The sequence below is a fragment of the Anarrhichthys ocellatus genome, unplaced genomic scaffold (assembly GCF_004355925.1).
Source record: "Anarrhichthys ocellatus isolate YVR2014 unplaced genomic scaffold, GSC_Weel_1.0 scaffold12, whole genome shotgun sequence".
Taxonomy (NCBI): domain Eukaryota; kingdom Metazoa; phylum Chordata; class Actinopteri; order Perciformes; family Anarhichadidae; genus Anarrhichthys; species Anarrhichthys ocellatus.
Window position 1 is genome coordinate 7,862,179 of NW_022280042.1, and position 19,845 is coordinate 7,882,023.

The following is a 19,845-nucleotide window of genomic DNA, read 5'->3' on the forward strand; positions in this document are numbered from 1 at the left end:
CAAATGCGAAAGGTACTGGTGGCGTAGTAGTGGTATCCTTGGACTAATCATCCTACTTCCATGTACTAAGTGGGTTTGAATCCCGCACGTTACCGCAGTGTCTAGTGCTCTGCCGGGGAGGTGGTGGTGGGAGCATTGTCCCCACCGAAGTCTTGGAGAAATGTAACCAGGGGGTTATGGAAAAATTGACGACGACGACCAGCTGAAATTTAAGAAAGAAAATAAACGATTTGAATTAATACAGTTTTGCTTTATAGTTTGGGTATACTCTTTATTTATATATAGCTTCTTGTGCTGGGATTTAAAATTAACTGAACCACATAGAACACACAACCTCAGGACTTTTAACCCATGTTATATCACTTTGAGCTATTTGACCTTCAACACATTCACACAGTTTCTTAGACCTTTTGGCTCCTCCACATTGGACTTCAAAATCCACTGCACCTCATAAAAAGTCAGTATTATAGTATTTGTGTTTTTCTCATCTTTTTTATTTTCAATCCTACAAATTGTATCCTAAACTATAATGATCGGGGTCTTTTTTTATGCGTTGGGACGTACAATAGTACATCTTGTTAATTTTAAACAACATTTTAAGACTGTGGGCATAAATGAGTTCCCTGCAGGTTGGACAGTCTGAAGCCGTTCACTCTAACACTGAGATCACACTAAACAAACACTGTCACAGTTTGTGTTTGAGGCATTTAAGAACAGACACAGTGGAGAAATATGTGTCGTCAATATTCAGAGTACAGTGCCAAGTATGAATTATAGATGTAATATCCAATGAGGCTACAAGATGGCAGCAAACCAACTTTAAATCACATCAGTGGCTTCATGTTGTGTCATGTACAAATAACATTTTTTTTACCGTTATTCCTCAGGAACCGAGTTTTCAGATCATGTCACACACTGTTGCTGGTATTTTGGCCCATTCCTCCATGCAGATCTCCTCTAGAGCAGTGATGTTTTGGGGCTGTCGCTGGGCAACACGGACTTTCAACTCCCTCCACAGATTTTCTATGGGGTTGAGATCTGGAGACTGGCTAGGCCACTCCAGGACCTTGAAATGCTTCTTACGAAGCCACTCCTTCGCTGCCCGGGCGGTGTGTTTGGGATCGTTGTCATGCTGAAAGACCCAGCCACGTTTCATCTTCAATGCCCTTGCTGATGGAAGGTTTCCACTCAAAATCTCACGATACATGGCCCCATTCATTCTTTCCTTTACACGGATCAGTCGTCCTGGTCCCCTTGCAGAAAAACAGCCCCAAAGCATGATGTTTCCACCCCCATGCTTCACAGTAGGTATGGTGTTCTTTGGATGCAACTCGGCATTTTTACAAATGCTCTCTAGCAAACTTCAGACGGGCCTGGACATGTACTGGCTTAAGCAGGGGGACACGTCTGGCACTGCAGGATTTGAGTCCCTGGCGGCGTAGTGTGTTACTGATGGTAGCCTTTGTTACTTTGGTCCCAGCTCTCTGCAGGTCATTCACTAGGTTCTTGTGATCATTTTGACCCCACGGGGTGAGGTCTTGCATGGAGCCCCAGATCGAGGGAGACTATCAGTGGTCTTGTATGTCTTCCATTTTCTAATAATTGCTCCCACAGTTGATTTCTTCACACCAAGCTGCTTACCTATTGCAGATTCAGTCTTCCCAGCCTGGTGCAGGTCTACAATTTTGTTTCTGGTGTCCTTTGACAGCTCTTTGGTCTTGGCCATAGTGGAGTTTGGAGTGTGACTGTTTGAGGTTGTGGACAGGTGTCTTTTATACTGATAACGAGTTCAAACAGGCGCCATTAATACAGGTAACAAGTGGAGGACAGAGGAGCCTCTTAAAGAAGAAGTTACAGGTCTGTGAGAGACAGAAATCTTGCTTGTTTGTAGGTGACCAAATACTTATTTTACCGAGGAATTTACCAATTAATTCATTAAAAATCCTACAATGTGATTTCCTGGATTCATCCCCCCATTCTGTCTCTCATAGTTGAAGTGTACCTATGATGAAAATTACAGGCATCTCATCTTTTTAAGTGGGAGAACTTGCACAATTGGTGGCTGACTAAATTCCTTTTTTGCCCCACTGTATATAGTAATTATGTCACTGCCATGTTGTATACTTTTTAAAAGACACGACACAAATGTTTTATATAATGTGCTTCAAAATGATAAGAGCCCAAGCAGCTCACATACAATGCATGAACTGATATTTATAATATTTTTGGGGGGGATTCCTCAGATGCAATAAGCAGCAAATACGCAACTAGTGTTAAGAGTTCCTCAAGCAACGTTCTTAGGTCCCTTTAAATAAGTCAGTGATTGTGTGAATGCAGGAGGTTTGACGGATGAATCTGGCCTCACTTTGAGTGAAAACAGAGGCTGCTGGGCCTCACTGAGGGCCGGTTACACCTCCATACTGTGAGACCTCCAGACCTTCAGCGTTTGATTTTCTCACGCTGTCAAGATTGATTATGAGACATTTCCCAAACCACTGGCTGACTCTGATTGGCTTTCCTCACTAAATGAAGTTCTTACAGTCAATATTAATGAATGTTTATAATCAGGAAAAACAATATTGTGTCTCTTACACAGACAATTTCTATTATTTCAGGTTCCAACACAGCTTGATGGAAAATATCACCTGGCTGTGAGGAAGAGATGTAGAACGAGGAAGAAGAAGAAGATGGAGTACAATAAAACGCTGCACTGTTAGGTGAGTTACCGCAACTTCCTGTTTACAGTAAAACAGCTTTACCATGACTGTGCTCCACTGTAGCTATAGTTTACAGTATGATACTTTAAATATGTTCTGGAGTACAATCATGTAATTGTGTTTTAAAGTACACAACTGTAAATATATACACATATTATTTATAGTAGACGGTACAAGTACTGGGCTATGGAGAGGCTCTCTGGAGGTAGAACTCATGTCTGATGTGGGACATGAACATGGTGCTTGAGGCTGATTTAATCTGGTGAACTGGGAGAGGATGAGTTTATTCAGAGGTGACTTTACTCGACCTGGAACCAGCCAGACTTGCTCCTCCCTCCTCTTCCTCTCAGGGATGTGGTCTTCTTCAGGGTCTCCTCTGATCCACCTCTCTGTGTGGAGAAACACTGGAGACAAATACAGCTGCTACCTGAGCATCTGTTTTCAAATATTATATAAAATGTTGTATTTCATAACTGTTCCCCAAATAAAAGATGATCATTTATAATATCTACTAACAGAAATACCTTTGAACCTTTTTACTGAAATGCTTCAAATATAAACCAGTAGCTTTCTGTTTTAAACGCTGATTTATTGTTTTTTTAAGACTCCATAACATGAGTGTAATAAAGGAAAACCTACATAAATATCTCAAGTATTTATTGAGTGCATTTACAACTGTACATTTCAAGTTTTTGTATTTTCATAAAGTACAGACTCAGTCAGCTGCTACCTGGTGAACACAGATGTTCACTTCTCTGCAGCCAGAACTACTGCAGTTTACAGTAAATGAAGTATTTTAATGAGGAAAAGAGAACAAACAGACAATGACCATTATCTCTCTTTGAAAGATCAAACAAAAATAATTCTCATATTTACATTGTTGTTTGTTATTGCATCATTACTTTGAGATGATTAAAGTCTTCTCAGTGTTAAATGAACTAGAACATCATCCCATTATTACACAATACACAAATGATACTGACTCATGATATTGATAGAACAGTTATGGCCTCTACTTGTTATCCCAACGGAACAATTTGATGAATCTCACAGGGTGTCCATCATAAATATGAGCAGCTTAAAGAATAATCCATAATTATCATCGCACCAGCTGACTACTGTAAACACAGTGTTAGTACTTGCACTACACTGATATTATCCAGGTCCAGCTCAGTCAGCCCCTCAGAGAAATCCAGCATCAGGGACAAAGCTCCACAGGCCCTCTGATCCAGTGTGGTGTGACTGAGGTCCAGCTCTCCACCCAGGGCTCCACAGAGGGACACTGCCCGTCTCACTGTGTCCCTCTCACTGTTCACAGGAACCAGGGACAGCAGCTGGAGGACGACGGCTTTACTGGCTCTAAACAGGAGAAACAGAGCAGACTGTTGGGATGAAGAAACATGGAAACTAGCTTCTTCTCTGGTCATTCTGTGGTCTTTCCCACCTGAGGAGGACTCGGTCTAGGACAGGAAACAGCAGGTCCAGTCCGCTGTCCTCCACCTCACAGTCCTGCAGGATGAGCTCTGCTTTCTGGCTGCTGCGTCTCAGGATGGTGGAGACGGCCCTGCAGTCCTCAGCAGTCAGCCTGAGAGTCTTACTGACATCCAGCTCCACACAGGAGGAGCAGGACAGATCCAGCCTGTGCTGCACGGTCCTGAGCAGGTGGACTGCTGCCCCCTGCTGGGCATCAGAGGCAGCACAGCTGTGGACAAACCTCAGCAGCAGTTTCCTGTCAACACTGGAGGAAAAATACATCTAACAATCAAAAATTAAAGGATAACTATGTTTCCTGACAACTTGTACTCTTATTGTTGTAGTTTTCTCCTTCATTTCTATCAGTCACAACAACATAGAGCCCGTTCATAGATAAGATCTGGGAACATGGTGACGTCACCGATAAGCCTTCTGATTGATCGAGACACACAAGCGGTCGGATGATCAGACAAGTTGGAAACAAAGCTTCAGGTTAAACAAACTTCTGTGAAAGAGACGGTAAACAATATGTTTATTACTGATAGAATAGAACAGAGTTATCTTGTAATGTCACCAGGGGTCTTTGTTTAGTGAGAACAAGTCACAACAACACGTATAGAAATGATTAAACAGCATGATAAAAAACCCAAATAGATCACCCTTTGAACACAATCCTATCCAGAAAGGGAAGCAGACGTGTGACGCTCTCCTGTAAGAAGCGGTTCCTCCTCAGGTTCACCGTGATGGTGTGAGCTGACGACTGCTGAAGCAGATAGTGAAGAAGCTCCCAGTTCAGACAGAAGCTGCTCAGGTCTCCACCAACCTTACTCAAGAAGGACCGGGTCAAGTCCTTGTCCTGGATCTCATGGAGGAGGGAGAGCAGCTGCTGGAAAGTCTTCTCACTCAGTCTGCAGATAGAAAACGTATGAATATCTGTTAGAAGAGTCCAGGATGAATACATTACATCAGTATGGAATACTTCTACCTGATCGTTAGAGGGCCATCATGAAGCAGCAGTGGGAGGAGACCCAGAGCAGGAGCACAGAACTCAGTCAGGTCTAACCGTGTGACTGTCCAGTATCTCAGCAGGGATGCCAAACTACTGACAACCTTCAACAACCTTCTCTGTGACGGCTGGGCTTTCTGAGGGGAGAGAGAAAGCTCTTCCACAGCCAGCCGACGGCCCGCTTCCCTTCTTCTTACCCATCGACACAGTAGCAAGGCCATGTCGCTGGAAAGCCTGGAAATAAAGAAGAATGAAGTCACACAACTAACTGGACATTCACAGTGGAAAGGATGGAGTCACTAGAACTAAAGGCAGTAAAGATATCAATGCGTACCTCAGACTGTGTACTTGTGTTGCTCCTCTAAAGAGGAGGGAGGCTCCTCTGAGAGACATCTTTCTGTCACTAAGGGATCAGTGTCTCGCTCAAGGACACTTGTAAGGGTTCATGTAAATAACAAAACACCGGTTATTATGAGCTGGGTCTTTTTTGACAAACGTCTTCTGAAGTAAATACATAGTATTATAAAATATGCAGTATTAGTCAGAGTTACCTGAGCTGTGAGATAAAAGGCAGACACTGTAGGAAACTCCTCACTTCACTCTCTTCATGTGAGCAGCCTCTCAGCTCCACTTGTTTCTTCTCTGGTTGGAGTTTCAGCACTTCCAGGAGGATGGAGGTCTTTCTCTGTGAGAGGTCTATGGACCAGACTGAAGGAGCTGACTGGGAAAGTGGCCTCAGTTTTGGAATGACAGCTGAAAACCCTTTAGTCTCGACATGCTGATAAAAGTCAAGAAGGGTGTTATTTAAGTCAGTGGTGACAGAAAACAATGAGAGGAGCGTCTCCACTTCCTTGAGAAAGCTTTGTCCTTCGTGAAGTGCTGCTTTCAGGCATAAATCCAGTAACACCTGCTTCTTCTCCTCCCTCTCCAGTGTCCGTTGCTCCTGGTCCTGTAATGCTGGACCTGTGTGTGTCATCCTGAAGCTGCATGATAACAAACAGATGTATCAAACAGCACACGTACGGTAAAACTCTTTAACATTCACAGTTGTAAACAGACAGGTTAGATATGATCTATGACATGTAAACAAGCTTTACTGCTTTAAGCCTCTGTTATACTTTCCACGAGGACGTCACACGGATATGAGCCGACGAGGAAGCGTGAAAATGAGCATTTCTAATGCTGCAATGAATAATAGAAATACATGAAAGTTTACTTCTCTGCTGTGTATTAAGTGTCCACCTTAATGCTGATCCACATATCTGCATTAAGGTGGAGACCTCCCACCAAACAATCAACGGTTCTACAAAAGGATGAAACTTAAAGTGTGTGGAATCAGCATCACCTACAAACAGAAGCTACATACCTGAGTGAGCTGATGTGTGGCAAAGCCTCTAAGAGAGACGTGCACAGACTCGGGCAGACTGGAGTTTCTCTCTCCCAGTGGAGGCAGACGTTAACCTTCGTAGGATTCCTCTGCATGACTCTCACTGCTCTTTGAAACAGCTCGCTTTGACCCTCAACTGGAAGGTGCAACTGATTTCCATCAAGGCCAAGTAAGCTGATGTGGTCCATCTGCCCTTCACTCAGAAGCAAAACCCTCCACAGCTGCAGCAGCAGAGGGTCACACCTTCATTTGAAGAATCAGAGACCACTTCCTCATTATTACAATAACCGAGTAGAGAAACAGTAAAGGATCATAAAAAGTGTTTATGCACAGATGCTACCGCTAAATTTAATTGATTTCTGTTCTATTTCCTCATCACGTCTTGGTTTAATTAATAAAAATAAGTGGTTAAACATGAAGAACAGTTCAATTGTACTTAATTAGATGTGTTGTAACCTTAACAGTCATTAGACATTTAAAACACGTGCTCACTCATACCTTTGGACATTTTTAAGGCATCCAAATAGTTGTCTCATTCCTTGTTCTGATACCATGACGTCCTCAAGGTTCAGCGATATTTTCCTCTCCGTCGACTGAGCGACCACATAGGCCACAGCACAGCAGGGGAGAGGGTCCAGACTCTCTCCTCTGAGATCCAGATGGTAGTCCAGCTTGTCCAGGAGGTTCCTGCATGCGTCAGGACACTGGGACTCATACAAGCACTGGCATAGGAACAGTGTGTCCACATCACGCCCACTGTCCTCAGGACCAGCCTCATCCGTCTCACACAATGTGTCGATCATTTCCTCAAAGAACCAGTTCGATGTATTCTTGAGCTCCTGAGCTGGAATCAGACACTTCATGAGACTCGCGCTCTTCACATTCAACAATCTACACATGAAAGGGATCAGATGTTTCATGTGTTTCTTCTCCTCAGTGAGGCATTGCTGAAGAACATCCTTGATTTGATCTGGATTCGATAAGATCCACAGCGCTGCAAAAAACTCCTGCATGGTGTAGTGGAGAAATGCATGCGTGGTGATTCTCTCCGTGGGGTGGACTTTGATAACAAGTGGATTCAGGAAGGAAAGGACACAGCTGTCTTCACAGGGACGTTTTGTCAAGTTCACAGATTTTCCTTCAGTCGCATGAAAAGCAACCTCAGCCAGAGATAGTATTTCATCCCAGTTGGTCTTGCTGAAGAAATCTAGATCTTTGGTTTTTTTTGGGCTGTTGATCTGAAGGCACTGGCGAACAATATTGATGTAGATGTCAGCTATACTGCACGGCTGTGGAGAGTCTTCTGGTGTCTCAGATGAAAAGCAGACAGACACCATCAGTGCATACATTGGGACATGGCAAAGAGTGAACAACTCCAAGTTGCTCAAAACCTTCTTCTGTTCCTCTCCGAGCATTGCAGATAAGTATGTTTGTATGGCCTGCTCATTAAAGCCTTTCACCTCAACTCTGTGAAAGTCTTCTTCATCATCCGGTCTCAAAGTCACAATGACCTTGGCCTCAGACAGTAGGTCCTTCTTTACAATCTTCTCTACCACTGATGGATGGTCAGACAGATCTGTGATTCCATCAAAAATGAGCGTGACATTGTCAGAGTTGTTCTTTATGGCCTGTAAAACCTCTTCTTTGCCTTCTTCTGGTTCACTGAACACACCGAAGAGAAGATCCTCCAAGTTCCTGATGTCGGATGTTTTTCTCATGTCAAAGTAAAACATGTAATCAAGCTCCTCGTTGTCTCTTTCTGCCCACAGCTTCAACATTTGGTGAGTGACTGCTGTCTTTCCAATCCCAGGTTTACCGACCAACAGTATGTTTGTCCCTGTTTTCAGCAGGTCATGGGGCAGGTGGTGTTGGCCGTGCAGGCCTGGAGGTGAAGGGACAGAGGTTGTCCAAAGAAGAGGAAAGGGTGCAGAGGAGAAGATCGGTAGCAGCATCAGGGGCTAGGAGAGAGGAGTCATTTTATACTACACAGACGCTTCTCAGTATGAGTAGTTAAACGACATGCAGTCGCTAAATTTGTAAATATGATCCCGGTTTTCCATTTGTTGCCAACAATGTGGTTATACACGCCTGTATTGATTTGTATTAATCACATACGTCCTGTCTCAATGTTTTTATTATGTACATATGATCCCTCGATGCTTTTTAAGCTTTATATTTTATGCAGCTCGGAGCTTTGTTAAAATAGGCCACAAGACTGCTGCTTTACGCGGCGTTAACAAGCCCAACAAACCTGCATTTGCAAATACAATGACCAGAAAACAACGTGTGACGTAGTTATTGGTTCACATTTGTGATAATTGGCCGAGGAAAAGGACAGGATTTATCATGTTGTGCAAGAAGACGAAGACACGGCATATTATTTCATTACAAACATGTAAAAACTGACAGTTCAACACGCCGTTAGAAAGGTGATTTTTTTTATTATAGTTTTTCACTCTGTACATGTGTGTTCTAGCTATGTACAATCACATGATGGAAGTATATGGTTACATGGAGGATCTGATCAAACAATAGTCGGGGGATACATGTGTGTAGAGTAAAATAAAATGTGGGAGGAGTCAACATCAGCACAATCTCTCAGGCGTAGAGAACTGTAAGCTGCAACCAGCTGTGTACCTCTTCCTTTAGTGAATATGACTGAACTTACACACAGAGAATCTCGTCTTTATACAAGTGTAAATATCGTCATGTTTACAAGGAAAACACAGGAAACTTTCTTAGATAATCAAAAGGCACAGCCACAAACTAGAGGTATAGCAGTGTGAGGGTTAATTAATGACTGATGTTCATGTCTCAGCCATAGTGATGACTAAAAGTGATTAAAAAAGACACCCTTAAATCGGGATTATCTATAATAAGATATGGGTTTGTCTTAGTTTAGAGATTATGTCATAATACTCGTATGATTCCTCACACTAGAGCGGCAAAGTTCTCTAATGGTGTGCAGCTTCACTTTCAATAAAAATGATTTTGTCTTCATGTTTGTGTCCAAATTCAATATTCTTACACCCTGGTTATTGAGAGCTGGCGCTAGATGTCTGTGAGGAAGGAGGAAACAATACTGTGGCAGTCCAGCAGATCCAGCAGTGTTGACAGTGTTACACCCACCATCGTGCCCGTGCACACACCCTCAGTTCTAACCTGGCATAACCACAGTGTCTATAGAGGCCGTTCTCAGGCGCAGCTTAAGAGGATTCGTCTTTGCTCTGTCGGATGTCGGCGACGCTCTCTGGAACCCGGGCCACCACGCCCTCCAGAGACTTCGTCAGACAGATCTGGCAGCCCAGACGGGATCTGTGGGGAGAAATGTCGTGTTTACCTTCACTTTATGGTCGAAAGGGTTTCCATTTAAACTCTGTAACAGAGAGGCTAAGACCAATCATTGGACCTTAATTTGAAAAAAATATGTACGAGTCATAGCCGAAAACAGTCATTAAAAAGTAATTTAGTCATATTATAGTAAGTCACAAAAATGACATTAAGTAAATATTCCTGAGAGATCACGTTCGCAGGAATGCAGCAGACAACATTCATTGTTTTCAGTCAGACATCACTCGATCTAACGTTGCACAGCACATCTCTCTCTCTGCCTGTGACGTTAAGCTGGCATATCATTAAATGAATTACAATTGAATGAACTGTTTAACTCTACCGAACAAGGTGGCTGCAGGTGAAAAAGACAAACGCAGCTTTTTTTACCCGTCAAATTACTGAATTATTGAAACTACTGCAACATCTTAATGACATCTTAATCATACGTTCGTTCTTGCCTGCAATCGTTTAGTTGGCCACTGAGGGGCAGCAGAAACAAGATCAGCTTATGAAGTTAATTCTGTGGGTTTATCACTACAAGGGCCCCCCTTTACATTCCTTTAGATACAATGGCTCTCCTTTATGAAGTAGTTTGCTGTTGTACCCGAGGTAAGCTGATGCTGTGCGTAGAGGGCCTGCCTTGTGTGCGCTCCTTTGTCGCTCTTACTAATCTCATTACCCCGACAGACCCATCTCATCAGCACCATGCAGATTGTGAGACCGCTCTCTTTAAAATGTAAGACTCACATTGTGAATAGAAATAAAAACGTGCGTCCTCCTTACGTGTCAGTCAGGCCGTAGGCTAAGTCTAGCATGTCCATCTCCTCGTCTGTGACTGGCCCCAGACTCTTATAGGTGTCCTCGTCGAAGATTAGATGACATGTGGAGCACGCCAGGGTTCCCTCGCACGCCCCTGAAACCACACACACACACACACACACACACACTTATAACTGTATCTGATGGATAAGATTCAGCTAAGTTACAGACAGGCAGCTGTTTGCTATGATGCTCACTGTTACTGCAGAGTAACGAAACTGCAAAATACTCGCCTGCGAATATTTTATGTCTGGGGCTTTTATTGTGAAATGTAGGAATGGAAGGATTTTGTGGGCTGAAGCCTAAATATTTACAACCGTTTCCTCTTTGGAACAACAATAGCATTATTTTTATTTACTCATTTCACATCAAAATCAGCAACTTTATGCACCAATTACTATATATTGCTCTCAACACGTTGTGAATGCACCTATCTTTTAGAGAGCTGATGCCAAAATAGTTTGTATTTCCTCCACTGCAACACCAACATGTGTGTGAGTGTGTGTGTGTGTGTGTGTTTGTACACGTGCAGCGTGCGCTCGCATACCAAAGCCATCAAAGTCGAGGTCTTCATTAATGACGATATCTAGCAGCGAGTCTCCGGGCGACCCCCTCACAGTGATCTTCTCCCCGTCTCTGTTGACGAAGTTGATCGTCACCTTGTTGTCCGACCTGACAGACAAACACACAGAACAGTTTTAATCGAGCATTTCTAAACCACACTTTCACACACTCATTTTTACAGCTGTTTTTCTGATCTCTGGAGCAGCGAATAACATCTGGATTCGCGATTGGCCTTCTGCACTCCTACACCAATGTATATTTAATAAGACGTCAACGTTATACCACAGCGAGAGGCTGCACCAGCTTGGGTTTTAACCGGGATTTGAAAATGAAAAGCGAGATGAGGGCTGTGAACTTTGAAATCGTTGAGCAGAACATTTCACAAAGCACAGAGCCAGAAAGAAGGAACAGTGAGTCCTTTTGAGACGGATGTTCTGTCACACGCCACAATAACAGATGAAAACAAATACACATGAGCAAAGTACCATCCTGTCGTAGGGTTGGAAAAAAAGAAATGATCAAATACGCATCAATCAAGTTACTTAACTTAAATGATTAAATCACTTATAAAGAGCATTCAAGTTCACTATATTCCTGTCGAGTGACCCCGATTATAAATGTCCTTATAGAACTCACACAACATAAACTCATTGACTATTTTTTGAAAGCAGATTACACCACATGACCTTTTCATTATTATAAATGCTTAGACTTGGCAATACGTGCAACTTTGATCGCCCAAGTGGATTTTTGAACACGATAGTCTTTGGAGGGGGTCAGGGCCAGCCGTGCACGCCTGACGTGGGTGCAATTCCAGTTGTGCAATTCAACAGTTGTTTGGCCTTGGGGAGCCGAGCCATCGGCCACAGCCTTGAGCCTCAAGGATGGATCCCTTTAGGCTCTGCCTTTTAGCCTCATCCAAGGTTCACTCAGCCTGTGCTGAGGTGATAACACAACAAACTGTTGCTATTGTGTGGCACACACACTTGTTTTCACACAAATCCAAACCTCATCTATTTGTGTTCACCTATATTTCCTCAAGTGTTTTTGTTGATTGTTTTGGACTCCATTCACAAACCTTCTATACAGTCTCTGGGTGCAACACACATTACTAGAGGCTCAGAGATAAAGTTCAAACCTGTTGTTTTTATAGTTGTTTTCTTGCCACTTGCTGACAGAGATTCTAGTGGAAACTTGACTGAAACGTAAATGAATTGCGCTTCTTACACACGTGTCTCATTAAGGCGAGCTGCAAGGACAACGGGCACAAAAAAACAACATGACAGGTGAACCTGATGACCTGCCAGATGTGTGTGCTAATGAGAAAGGTCAAAACTACGCGTTGTATGAATGGAGTTTGGCTCTGTGCAGGAGGGTTAGGTTTAAACGTTGCCCTGTATATGAACAGTAGTCTCATTAAAGTTGCCTACCTCAGAGACGGTGAGCCGCTGGTGAAGCTCCTCTGACTTGTCAGCCAGGCGCCCGAAGTTACTGCCGCCGTCCTCCACGAATACTCTCGTGACCTCACGTGAGCCAGTCTTCGTAACGCCGTTACAAACGCCATTGGAAGTACAAACAAGGGGTTGAATGCTGGGCTGGGAAACACGCAGACACGGGTCCACTTCCGTCTTTGAGTCCTACCGGAGAGAGGAAACCCGAAGTTGTCCGGTTTAGCCCACAGAGTTAGCTAAGTTAAGCTAGCTTGTTTTAGCTGCGAGAAGTCACTCTGTCACTGTCACGTTCATTGCGTAACATAGGGCACGAGCTTGTTGTCTAAGATTCAAAATCAGTACGTGGATTGGACGTTGATGAATAGCTAAACAAACACAAAGCAGGCGGATGCTATCAGCCGCAATCCCACTGCCCCGGCTTGATGTAGTCTAGCAGCAAACGTGAGCGATCCCGATGGATTTCCGACCAAGGACATCGGCGAGAGAAGGCATAACACAACAACTTCCTGTCGTGACTTTCAAAATAAAAGCTTTAGCAACCAACGCTTCGGTCCCAACTCTTCCGTAATTACACCCCCCATAGGTTAAAATTAAGTACATGCTTCATAAGAGATAGTCTCCATTTTTTTGTCGTTCGGGCCACACAAAGTTATAATTCATTATCAGGAGTGTTTTTGTTTACTATTATTTTGAAAGCTATACCGACAATCGTCCTGCTTAGTGGAGGCTAACTTGACGACTGGATGCCGCTAACAGAAAATGCATAGACTGTATGTGGTTTAGCCACGTGCTTGCTAAAAGTTTACCAATCCGGGTTTGAGTGAGTTTTTTTGAATTACAGCAGATGAACTGCCCCGAAGTAGAGCTGATTATATAATTGAGAAACTCAAAAGTGTTGCTTGATAAAGGTAACTTTGTTTTTCAAAACACGGCACACCTTGTTATAAGCAGATATGACCGGGTCAGGGTTGAATAGGTACAATGAAGCTCTCTTATTTAAATGTTCTATTATAGTAAGTTTCTGCATCAGGTGGAGCCAGAGATAAAGAATAATGAATCACTTATTTCAAAAAGATATAGCATGACCGTCTGTATCTTCAGACATAAACGTTGCTGAAAGAATTCTTGATATGGCATACAAAAATTTTACAAACATGATTTTATTTTGAAAAATTGGAATAAGGGGCCCTGAGGTTTGTCTACAACCCCTTAGGTCTACAGTACTAACACCCCCCCCCCAACAACCATTAGTGACCTCCACAGTCTCTGTCCACAGTCACAAATATTGATCGAGCCCCCCTCGAGTATACCAAGTGTCATTGACCTTCAACATATTTACAAGACAGGATGCGTACAGTAGGCTACATAGACTGTATGGGCACAGTATTATAGGATGTTAAGGAAAACTGCACTTTATTGGCTGCGGCAGGCAAGCCCTGAGGGCAAAGTGCATCCAATATCAGCCATCATAAAGCCATGGGAGATGCAGATGAATCAATAATCTCGTTCACTGTTATTATCTGGGGTTTATGACCGAGACAGTGATATATTAATGGGACGCCTTTTGTTCCCAAGTGTTCATCTCCGCTGACTCAGGTAAGCAACACAAGAACTGACCCACAGTCTCTAGGTTTACATTCGCTATAGAGCACAGGATATAGAGCAGTTTCAAGCTCCGTTTATTCTGCCGTTTACAGGATGTTCAAGTTCGTGCTGCTGTTCCTGATGCTGTCGGGTAAGATCTTTCATTGTAGTTATGCTTTTTTGTTACATTAAGTGTAGTGAAGATAATTCATTTTTTTTCCTGTAACATATTTCCTTTGATATATTTGGAGAATATAAAAATGTCCATTTCTAATCGGAGGTTTTGACAGCAGTGTAATCCAAGCAACTGGACTGTACATAAATAAGACATAGACCATTGTTGATTTATTACTCCGTTAAAGAAAAACTCAATAGTTATTTATCTGGCAACTGGCCAAGTTATTTGCTTAATCAGCAAGGAAGTGTAAGGTTGCCTGTATTCAAACACCACTATTACTAGGTGTCTGCCTAGTGCCAATGCCCTGTCTGGCAATGTTTATAAAAGTGAACAATAATGCGTGTATCCGCCCCATGATTCGGATCCGCTCCAAAATTGAATGGGTTCTTCCTTGGCCCATGCTACACCTTTCCCCATAGTAACAAAACAAAGCCTCCTTGGCAAAGGTAACAAGCAGGATGTGTAAAACACCCTTCACAGGCCTCCAAGCTGCCCCACTTGCAGTCCGAAGACGTTTGCAGAAGACACCTTCAACCTACCAGCTCCCTGATGGCTTTCGACAGGGCACCGAACACTCTGACATCCATAAACCTGTTCCTGACGGCTTCCGTCAAGGTACCGAGCCCTCCAGGAGATTCCTTGTTGACCTCAACACTGGCCTTGTGCAGGAACACATCAGTGAGATGAACAGTAGAGTGGGTAAGTATATAATCAAACCCAATCCAGAACTAACTACTTAAACCCGTTTTTGTTTTTCATATACATTTCCTCTTCTAGCTTTCAGACGTCCTTCTCTGGGAAAGGGATTTGGAGAGATGGAGAGAAGACACTGGCTGACAGATGAGGGTGAGGAAGCCATAAAGGGAAATAGTCACAATTTATGAAAACTATGATTTATGCTCCACTACTTCAGCATATAACCACAAGAAACTACCAAGATACAGCAATAACCTGCCCGTTAAAGCACAAACTTTGGCCATTCAAGAGTCATGGATTGCAATGTTGGTCGCCTTACCACTTTGGTCCAGATGGAAATATCCCAACAACTATTGGACGGAATGCACAGGCATTCATAGTCCCCAGTAGATAAATCGTATTTTGGTTTATGACCACATGCGTGCAAAACTAATGACATTCCCATCAGCCTCAGCCTTTGTTTTGTGCTAATTAGCAAATGTTAGCATGCTAACACGTTAAACTAGGATGGTGAACATAGTAAACTTGCTAAACTTCAACATCCTAGCATTGTCATTGCGAATTTTTTTATTATGGCTATAGACTCTTAGTTTTTTAGTTTTATTTCTTTTATGTACTTCTGTTTTCCAGTCCCTGTGGATGTTCCAGCCCAGAAGAACGGTGGTGGTTGGGTCCGTGTCGAGGAACCCTCTGCTCCTCTTCTCCCAGATGGTTTCAGACAGGGAACAGAACCCATGAGGTTCATCCCAGATGGTTCCAGACAGGGAACAGAACCCATGAGGTTCATCCCAGATGGTTTTAGACAGGGAACAGAACCCATTAGGTCCATCCCAGATGGTTTCAGACAGGGAACCAAACCCATGATGTCTATCCCAGATGGTTTCAGACAGGGAACTGAACCCCGGATGTCTATCCCAGATGGTTTTAGACAGGGAACCGAACCCGTAATTTCGATCCCAGATGGTTTCAGACAGGGAACTGAACCCATTCTTACAATCCCAGAGGGCTTTAGACAGGGCACTGAACCCATTCTTACAATCCCAGAGGGCTTTAGACAGGGCACTGAACCCTCCACCTCCAGGCTCCAGAAAAAGACAGTGGCATGTAAGGGGGAGGTCATCAATGGAAACTGCTATGAGTTCAACCCTACGCAGCTGGCCTTCCAAGATGCACAGGTTAGACACATGACATCTCACATTACACTTATAGACAATGATGCTGTGTGACAGTGGTGAGTCCATGTCACCTATACTGTTTTGTGTTAAAGACATCCTCACATTAAAGGTCTGTGTTTGTGGCTCTACAGATTAAATCTCAAACTTTTCTGTGTCATATATCTCAGGCCTTGTGCAGATCTCTCGCCCCAAATGCTGAGCTTGCATCTGTAACCACTGACGATCTGCATTCCCGCCTGGTCTACCTGGTGACCAAGGGTGGCAGGAGCAGCCCTGTGTTGACCTGGCTGGGAGGCACGGTCAAGGCAAGTTCCTTTCATTAACTAGCATTTAGAGTCACATCACCATCTTTATGCATGTGCTTACTGACTGTGACGCCTGTACTGTGGCACAGAATCGAGGCCAAGGAGAGTGTCATCAGATATGTTATCAACAGGACAGATAGTGTTATTCTTTCCTTGGTAAAACATTGACCGTTGAACTTTCATTTTTCAAATGTTCCAGCTGTTTCTGTCGAGTCACTAAACAAGGCCAGAAAGCAAAAAACATGAGCAAAATCCTACTTATGAACAGTATTAGCAATTTCAAAATAAACTTACGTATATGGGACAAGAGGCCCTTTTCTTCATTGCATACTTTTACTTACTTCTCATGATACTTATGTACTTTCACTTAAGTAAGATTTTTAAAGAGGACTTTTACTTCCTGTTATTGCTTTTACTTTGATAAAGGATCTGAATACTTCCTCCACCAATGCCAATGTGTTAACTGTCAGCTTTAATAAGAGTCAAGACTATTATGCGTGCATGTTCTTGACATACTGTATGTGTGTTGGCGTTGCACACCTCAGAACCAGCAGGCATCATGGGAAGACGGGTCAGAGTGGCACTACAGCGACTGGATGCCGGGTCACCCCAACATCCACACTGATAAACCTGTCTGTGTGGAGATGTTCAAGATGGGTAAGAACACACCACAGACACGCAAATGACTGAATTATATCTACAATCAGCATTTCCCAGAAGGCTGTTGTATCAGGCAGGCAGACCATTTAAGCGAGACTATGTAATAAAAAATAAACCTTTCACCACGTTATTAATTAAAGGGTTACCGACCAGTGTTCAAAGTTCAGATAACCGTCGTGGTTACATCACGGAACGTTTGATAAGATAAAATATCAACTTGTATGAAAGAATCTTTGCCCTGTTGAACTGCTTAGACATACTTCCTTATTGTTCCGTCTCATTAGCACAATTATACTTTTCATAAATACTAGTAACCAGCATTGGGTCTTAGACCCTAGAACTGTGTGTTAAGTTAGGGTGAGCCAACTTGTCTTTTACAATCCTGACCCGACCCTTTCTGCAGATGAGAGCTGGTGGACGGCCGCCGACTGTGAACTGAAGAGAGCGTCCATCTGTTCGTACCAGATCGCTGCATGAAACCCACAAAGAAGCAGAGCATAAGAGGGTGGCTCTCTTGATTCGTTTCCTCTTGTTCATCCTTCACAATCTTACAGACAAGGTTGTTGACACTAGTTTGGGCTACTATCCTCTGTATTTCCTCAAATAAAACTTGGCATATTACATCTATGTGTGTGTGATCTGTGCACAAAATTGCCATGGGGGAAAAGAGAAGACATTTTTACCTTAGCCATGGCAGTGACTCTTCTCTTAAGCGTTTACGGTAAACCTCAGACAGAAGAACCACAACTCATACAACCCGTTTAAATTTAGACAAGACTTTAATGATCATTTTCCACTTGTGTATACAAAGCAGTTTATACAGATTAGGGAGCCAAGTTAAAACAATTTGTTACAATTTAGTACCTGGAAAGTGCAAAAGTACATTTCAAATACGCAGAAATAAAAATCATGCTGTACATTATATACTGTATTCATAAATAATCACAGATATACACACATCCATTTGGTGACAGTCACAGAGAATGTTGATAAGACACAAAATTGTCATTTTGTTTGATTTTGCTTTGAAGTCCTATAATCTTGGCTTCCGTTGAAACTGTGGAGGTTTCACGTGTGGAATGCTGCTTTCATTAGATCTACCGTAAGGTCGGGGGACGATGAGCTGTGTTAATGCCACACTGGGATAAAGGCACTCCGTTTGTTGCAGTCGTGGAACAACCCAAACAGTGGTCTATTGTCTGAACGACAAAATGTGGATGAGCGAACGAAGAAAAACGTCTTTCACAGAAACCTCAGAAAGAAGGACACAGACTGGTCTTTGCGCTCCATCTTGCTGTGACATTTAAATAAAAACTAAATACAGAAAGAACACCAGAGAAACCGTGTGTCCAATGCCGAATCCATGACCCATGAGCCGAAACAATCAAGGTCTGCCATTATCCACAGAATCAGAGAAACCGCATCAACAGAATTTGGCTAAAAGAAATAAACACGCATCATTGGCATGTCCTCACACACACACACTCACACACACAGGTATGGTGCAAAACATAAATCACACATTCTCATCCACAGGTGCTTCATTCTGTGGATTTTTGTGTAAAGAAATCACATTCACACACTCGAACAAACACATCTTCCAATCTACCTCAAGGCATGTGAGCCTTCTTGATGCCCCACAAGAGAAAAACTCACTTCACAACACGCAGGAGGGAGAATGAGATGTCAAAACAATAGAGGATGGTAGTTTGAGGCAATGATGCAAGCTAAAAGGAGAGGGAGGGAGATGTGGTGCATTTACTGTCCCAGTTAAGCTACAGGAAGACTGGAGATAAAGGGCTGGCAGAGCAAACCAAGACAGGACAGAAAGACAGGACGGAAGCGTCGACAGCCACCTGGCGAAGGAGCTGTATTGCCGTTAACACTGACATCTCGTTAAGCCCTTGAGGATTTCGTCTTCCTCCTTCTTTTGCAGGTGTCTAAACAGTCGGAACAGTTTTAAATATGCAATACCGGTGCCTGTATTCAAGAGACAAAGTGGAATTCTAAAAACTGCTACTTTTACTTATAAATAAACACGGATTCAAGTAAATTAAAAACATTCTATGAAGTGTTGTGTGACTTTAAAGCCGCATCTCTGTGTAATGCAGTGACGCATCTTCACATGAGAATGTAGTGAGAATATTTTCTTTTACAAAACTATTTCTGAAATGAGATGCCGACATTAAAGACAAGACGCTACAGATGTTTCTAGAACAAAACAAGTCGGCAAAAAGCGTTAAAAAAAACAAAACAACAACAACCATGAGTTCTCCATCACCGATGATGATGCCTCATCTCAAAATGGACCAAAAATGTTATGCATACGAACAAAGACGCCAAGTTGCTGGGCACATGCATAAATCTGTCCAAAAAACAAACAAACCCAAAGAAAAGAAATGAACAATAAAAAAACCCACACACTATCTATCTATCTATCTATCTATCTATATCTATATCTATATCTATATATATATATATATATATATATATATAT

At 42.8% G+C, this 19,845-nt stretch overlaps 3 protein-coding genes across 7 annotated transcripts; 1 reads left to right on the forward strand and 2 right to left on the reverse strand.

Moving 5' to 3' along the window:
• Positions 1-3,703: 3,703 nt before the first annotated feature.
• LOC116386308 (protein NLRC5-like) lies at positions 3,704-8,058 on the reverse strand. 5 transcript variants are annotated; one of them, XM_031852408.1, is made up of 6 exons: positions 7,082-8,058; positions 6,563-6,826; positions 5,748-6,179; positions 5,531-5,628; positions 4,162-5,430; positions 3,704-4,076 (listed from the first exon to the last, which is right to left on the reverse strand). In XM_031852408.1, the coding sequence occupies exons 5-6, from the start codon at positions 4,470-4,472 to the stop codon at positions 3,833-3,835; spliced, it is 555 nt and encodes a 184-aa protein (XP_031708268.1). In that variant the 5' UTR covers positions 4,473-5,430; positions 5,531-5,628; positions 5,748-6,179; positions 6,563-6,826; positions 7,082-8,058; the 3' UTR covers positions 3,704-3,832. The 5 variants fall into 5 exon arrangements, 3 of the variants coding, with proteins under 3 accessions (XP_031708268.1, XP_031708266.1, XP_031708265.1); XR_004212954.1 differs by lacking the exon at positions 3,704-4,076 and having other exon boundaries at positions 4,094-5,092; positions 5,176-5,430; XM_031852406.1 differs by lacking the exon at positions 3,704-4,076 and having other exon boundaries at positions 4,094-5,098; positions 5,176-5,430.
• A 643-nt stretch (positions 8,059-8,701) lies between these two features.
• LOC116386309 (adrenodoxin) lies at positions 8,702-13,237 on the reverse strand. The gene is made up of 4 exons (XM_031852409.1): positions 12,730-13,237; positions 11,283-11,407; positions 10,700-10,829; positions 8,702-9,898 (listed from the first exon to the last, which is right to left on the reverse strand). Exons 1-4 carry the CDS (start codon positions 12,861-12,863, stop codon positions 9,790-9,792), a joined length of 498 nt encoding a protein of 165 aa, XP_031708269.1. The 5' UTR covers positions 12,864-13,237; the 3' UTR covers positions 8,702-9,789.
• Positions 13,238-14,278: 1,041 nt separating this feature from the next.
• Positions 14,279-17,969, forward strand: LOC116385929 (uncharacterized). Its single transcript, XM_031851707.1, has 8 exons — positions 14,279-14,346; positions 14,448-14,485; positions 14,993-15,211; positions 15,290-15,358; positions 15,839-16,383; positions 16,551-16,688; positions 17,234-17,345; positions 17,752-17,969. The coding sequence occupies exons 2-8, from the start codon at positions 14,449-14,451 to the stop codon at positions 17,823-17,825; spliced, it is 1,194 nt and encodes a 397-aa protein (XP_031707567.1). The 5' UTR covers positions 14,279-14,346; position 14,448; the 3' UTR covers positions 17,826-17,969.
• The last annotated feature ends 1,876 nt before the right edge of the window (positions 17,970-19,845 follow it).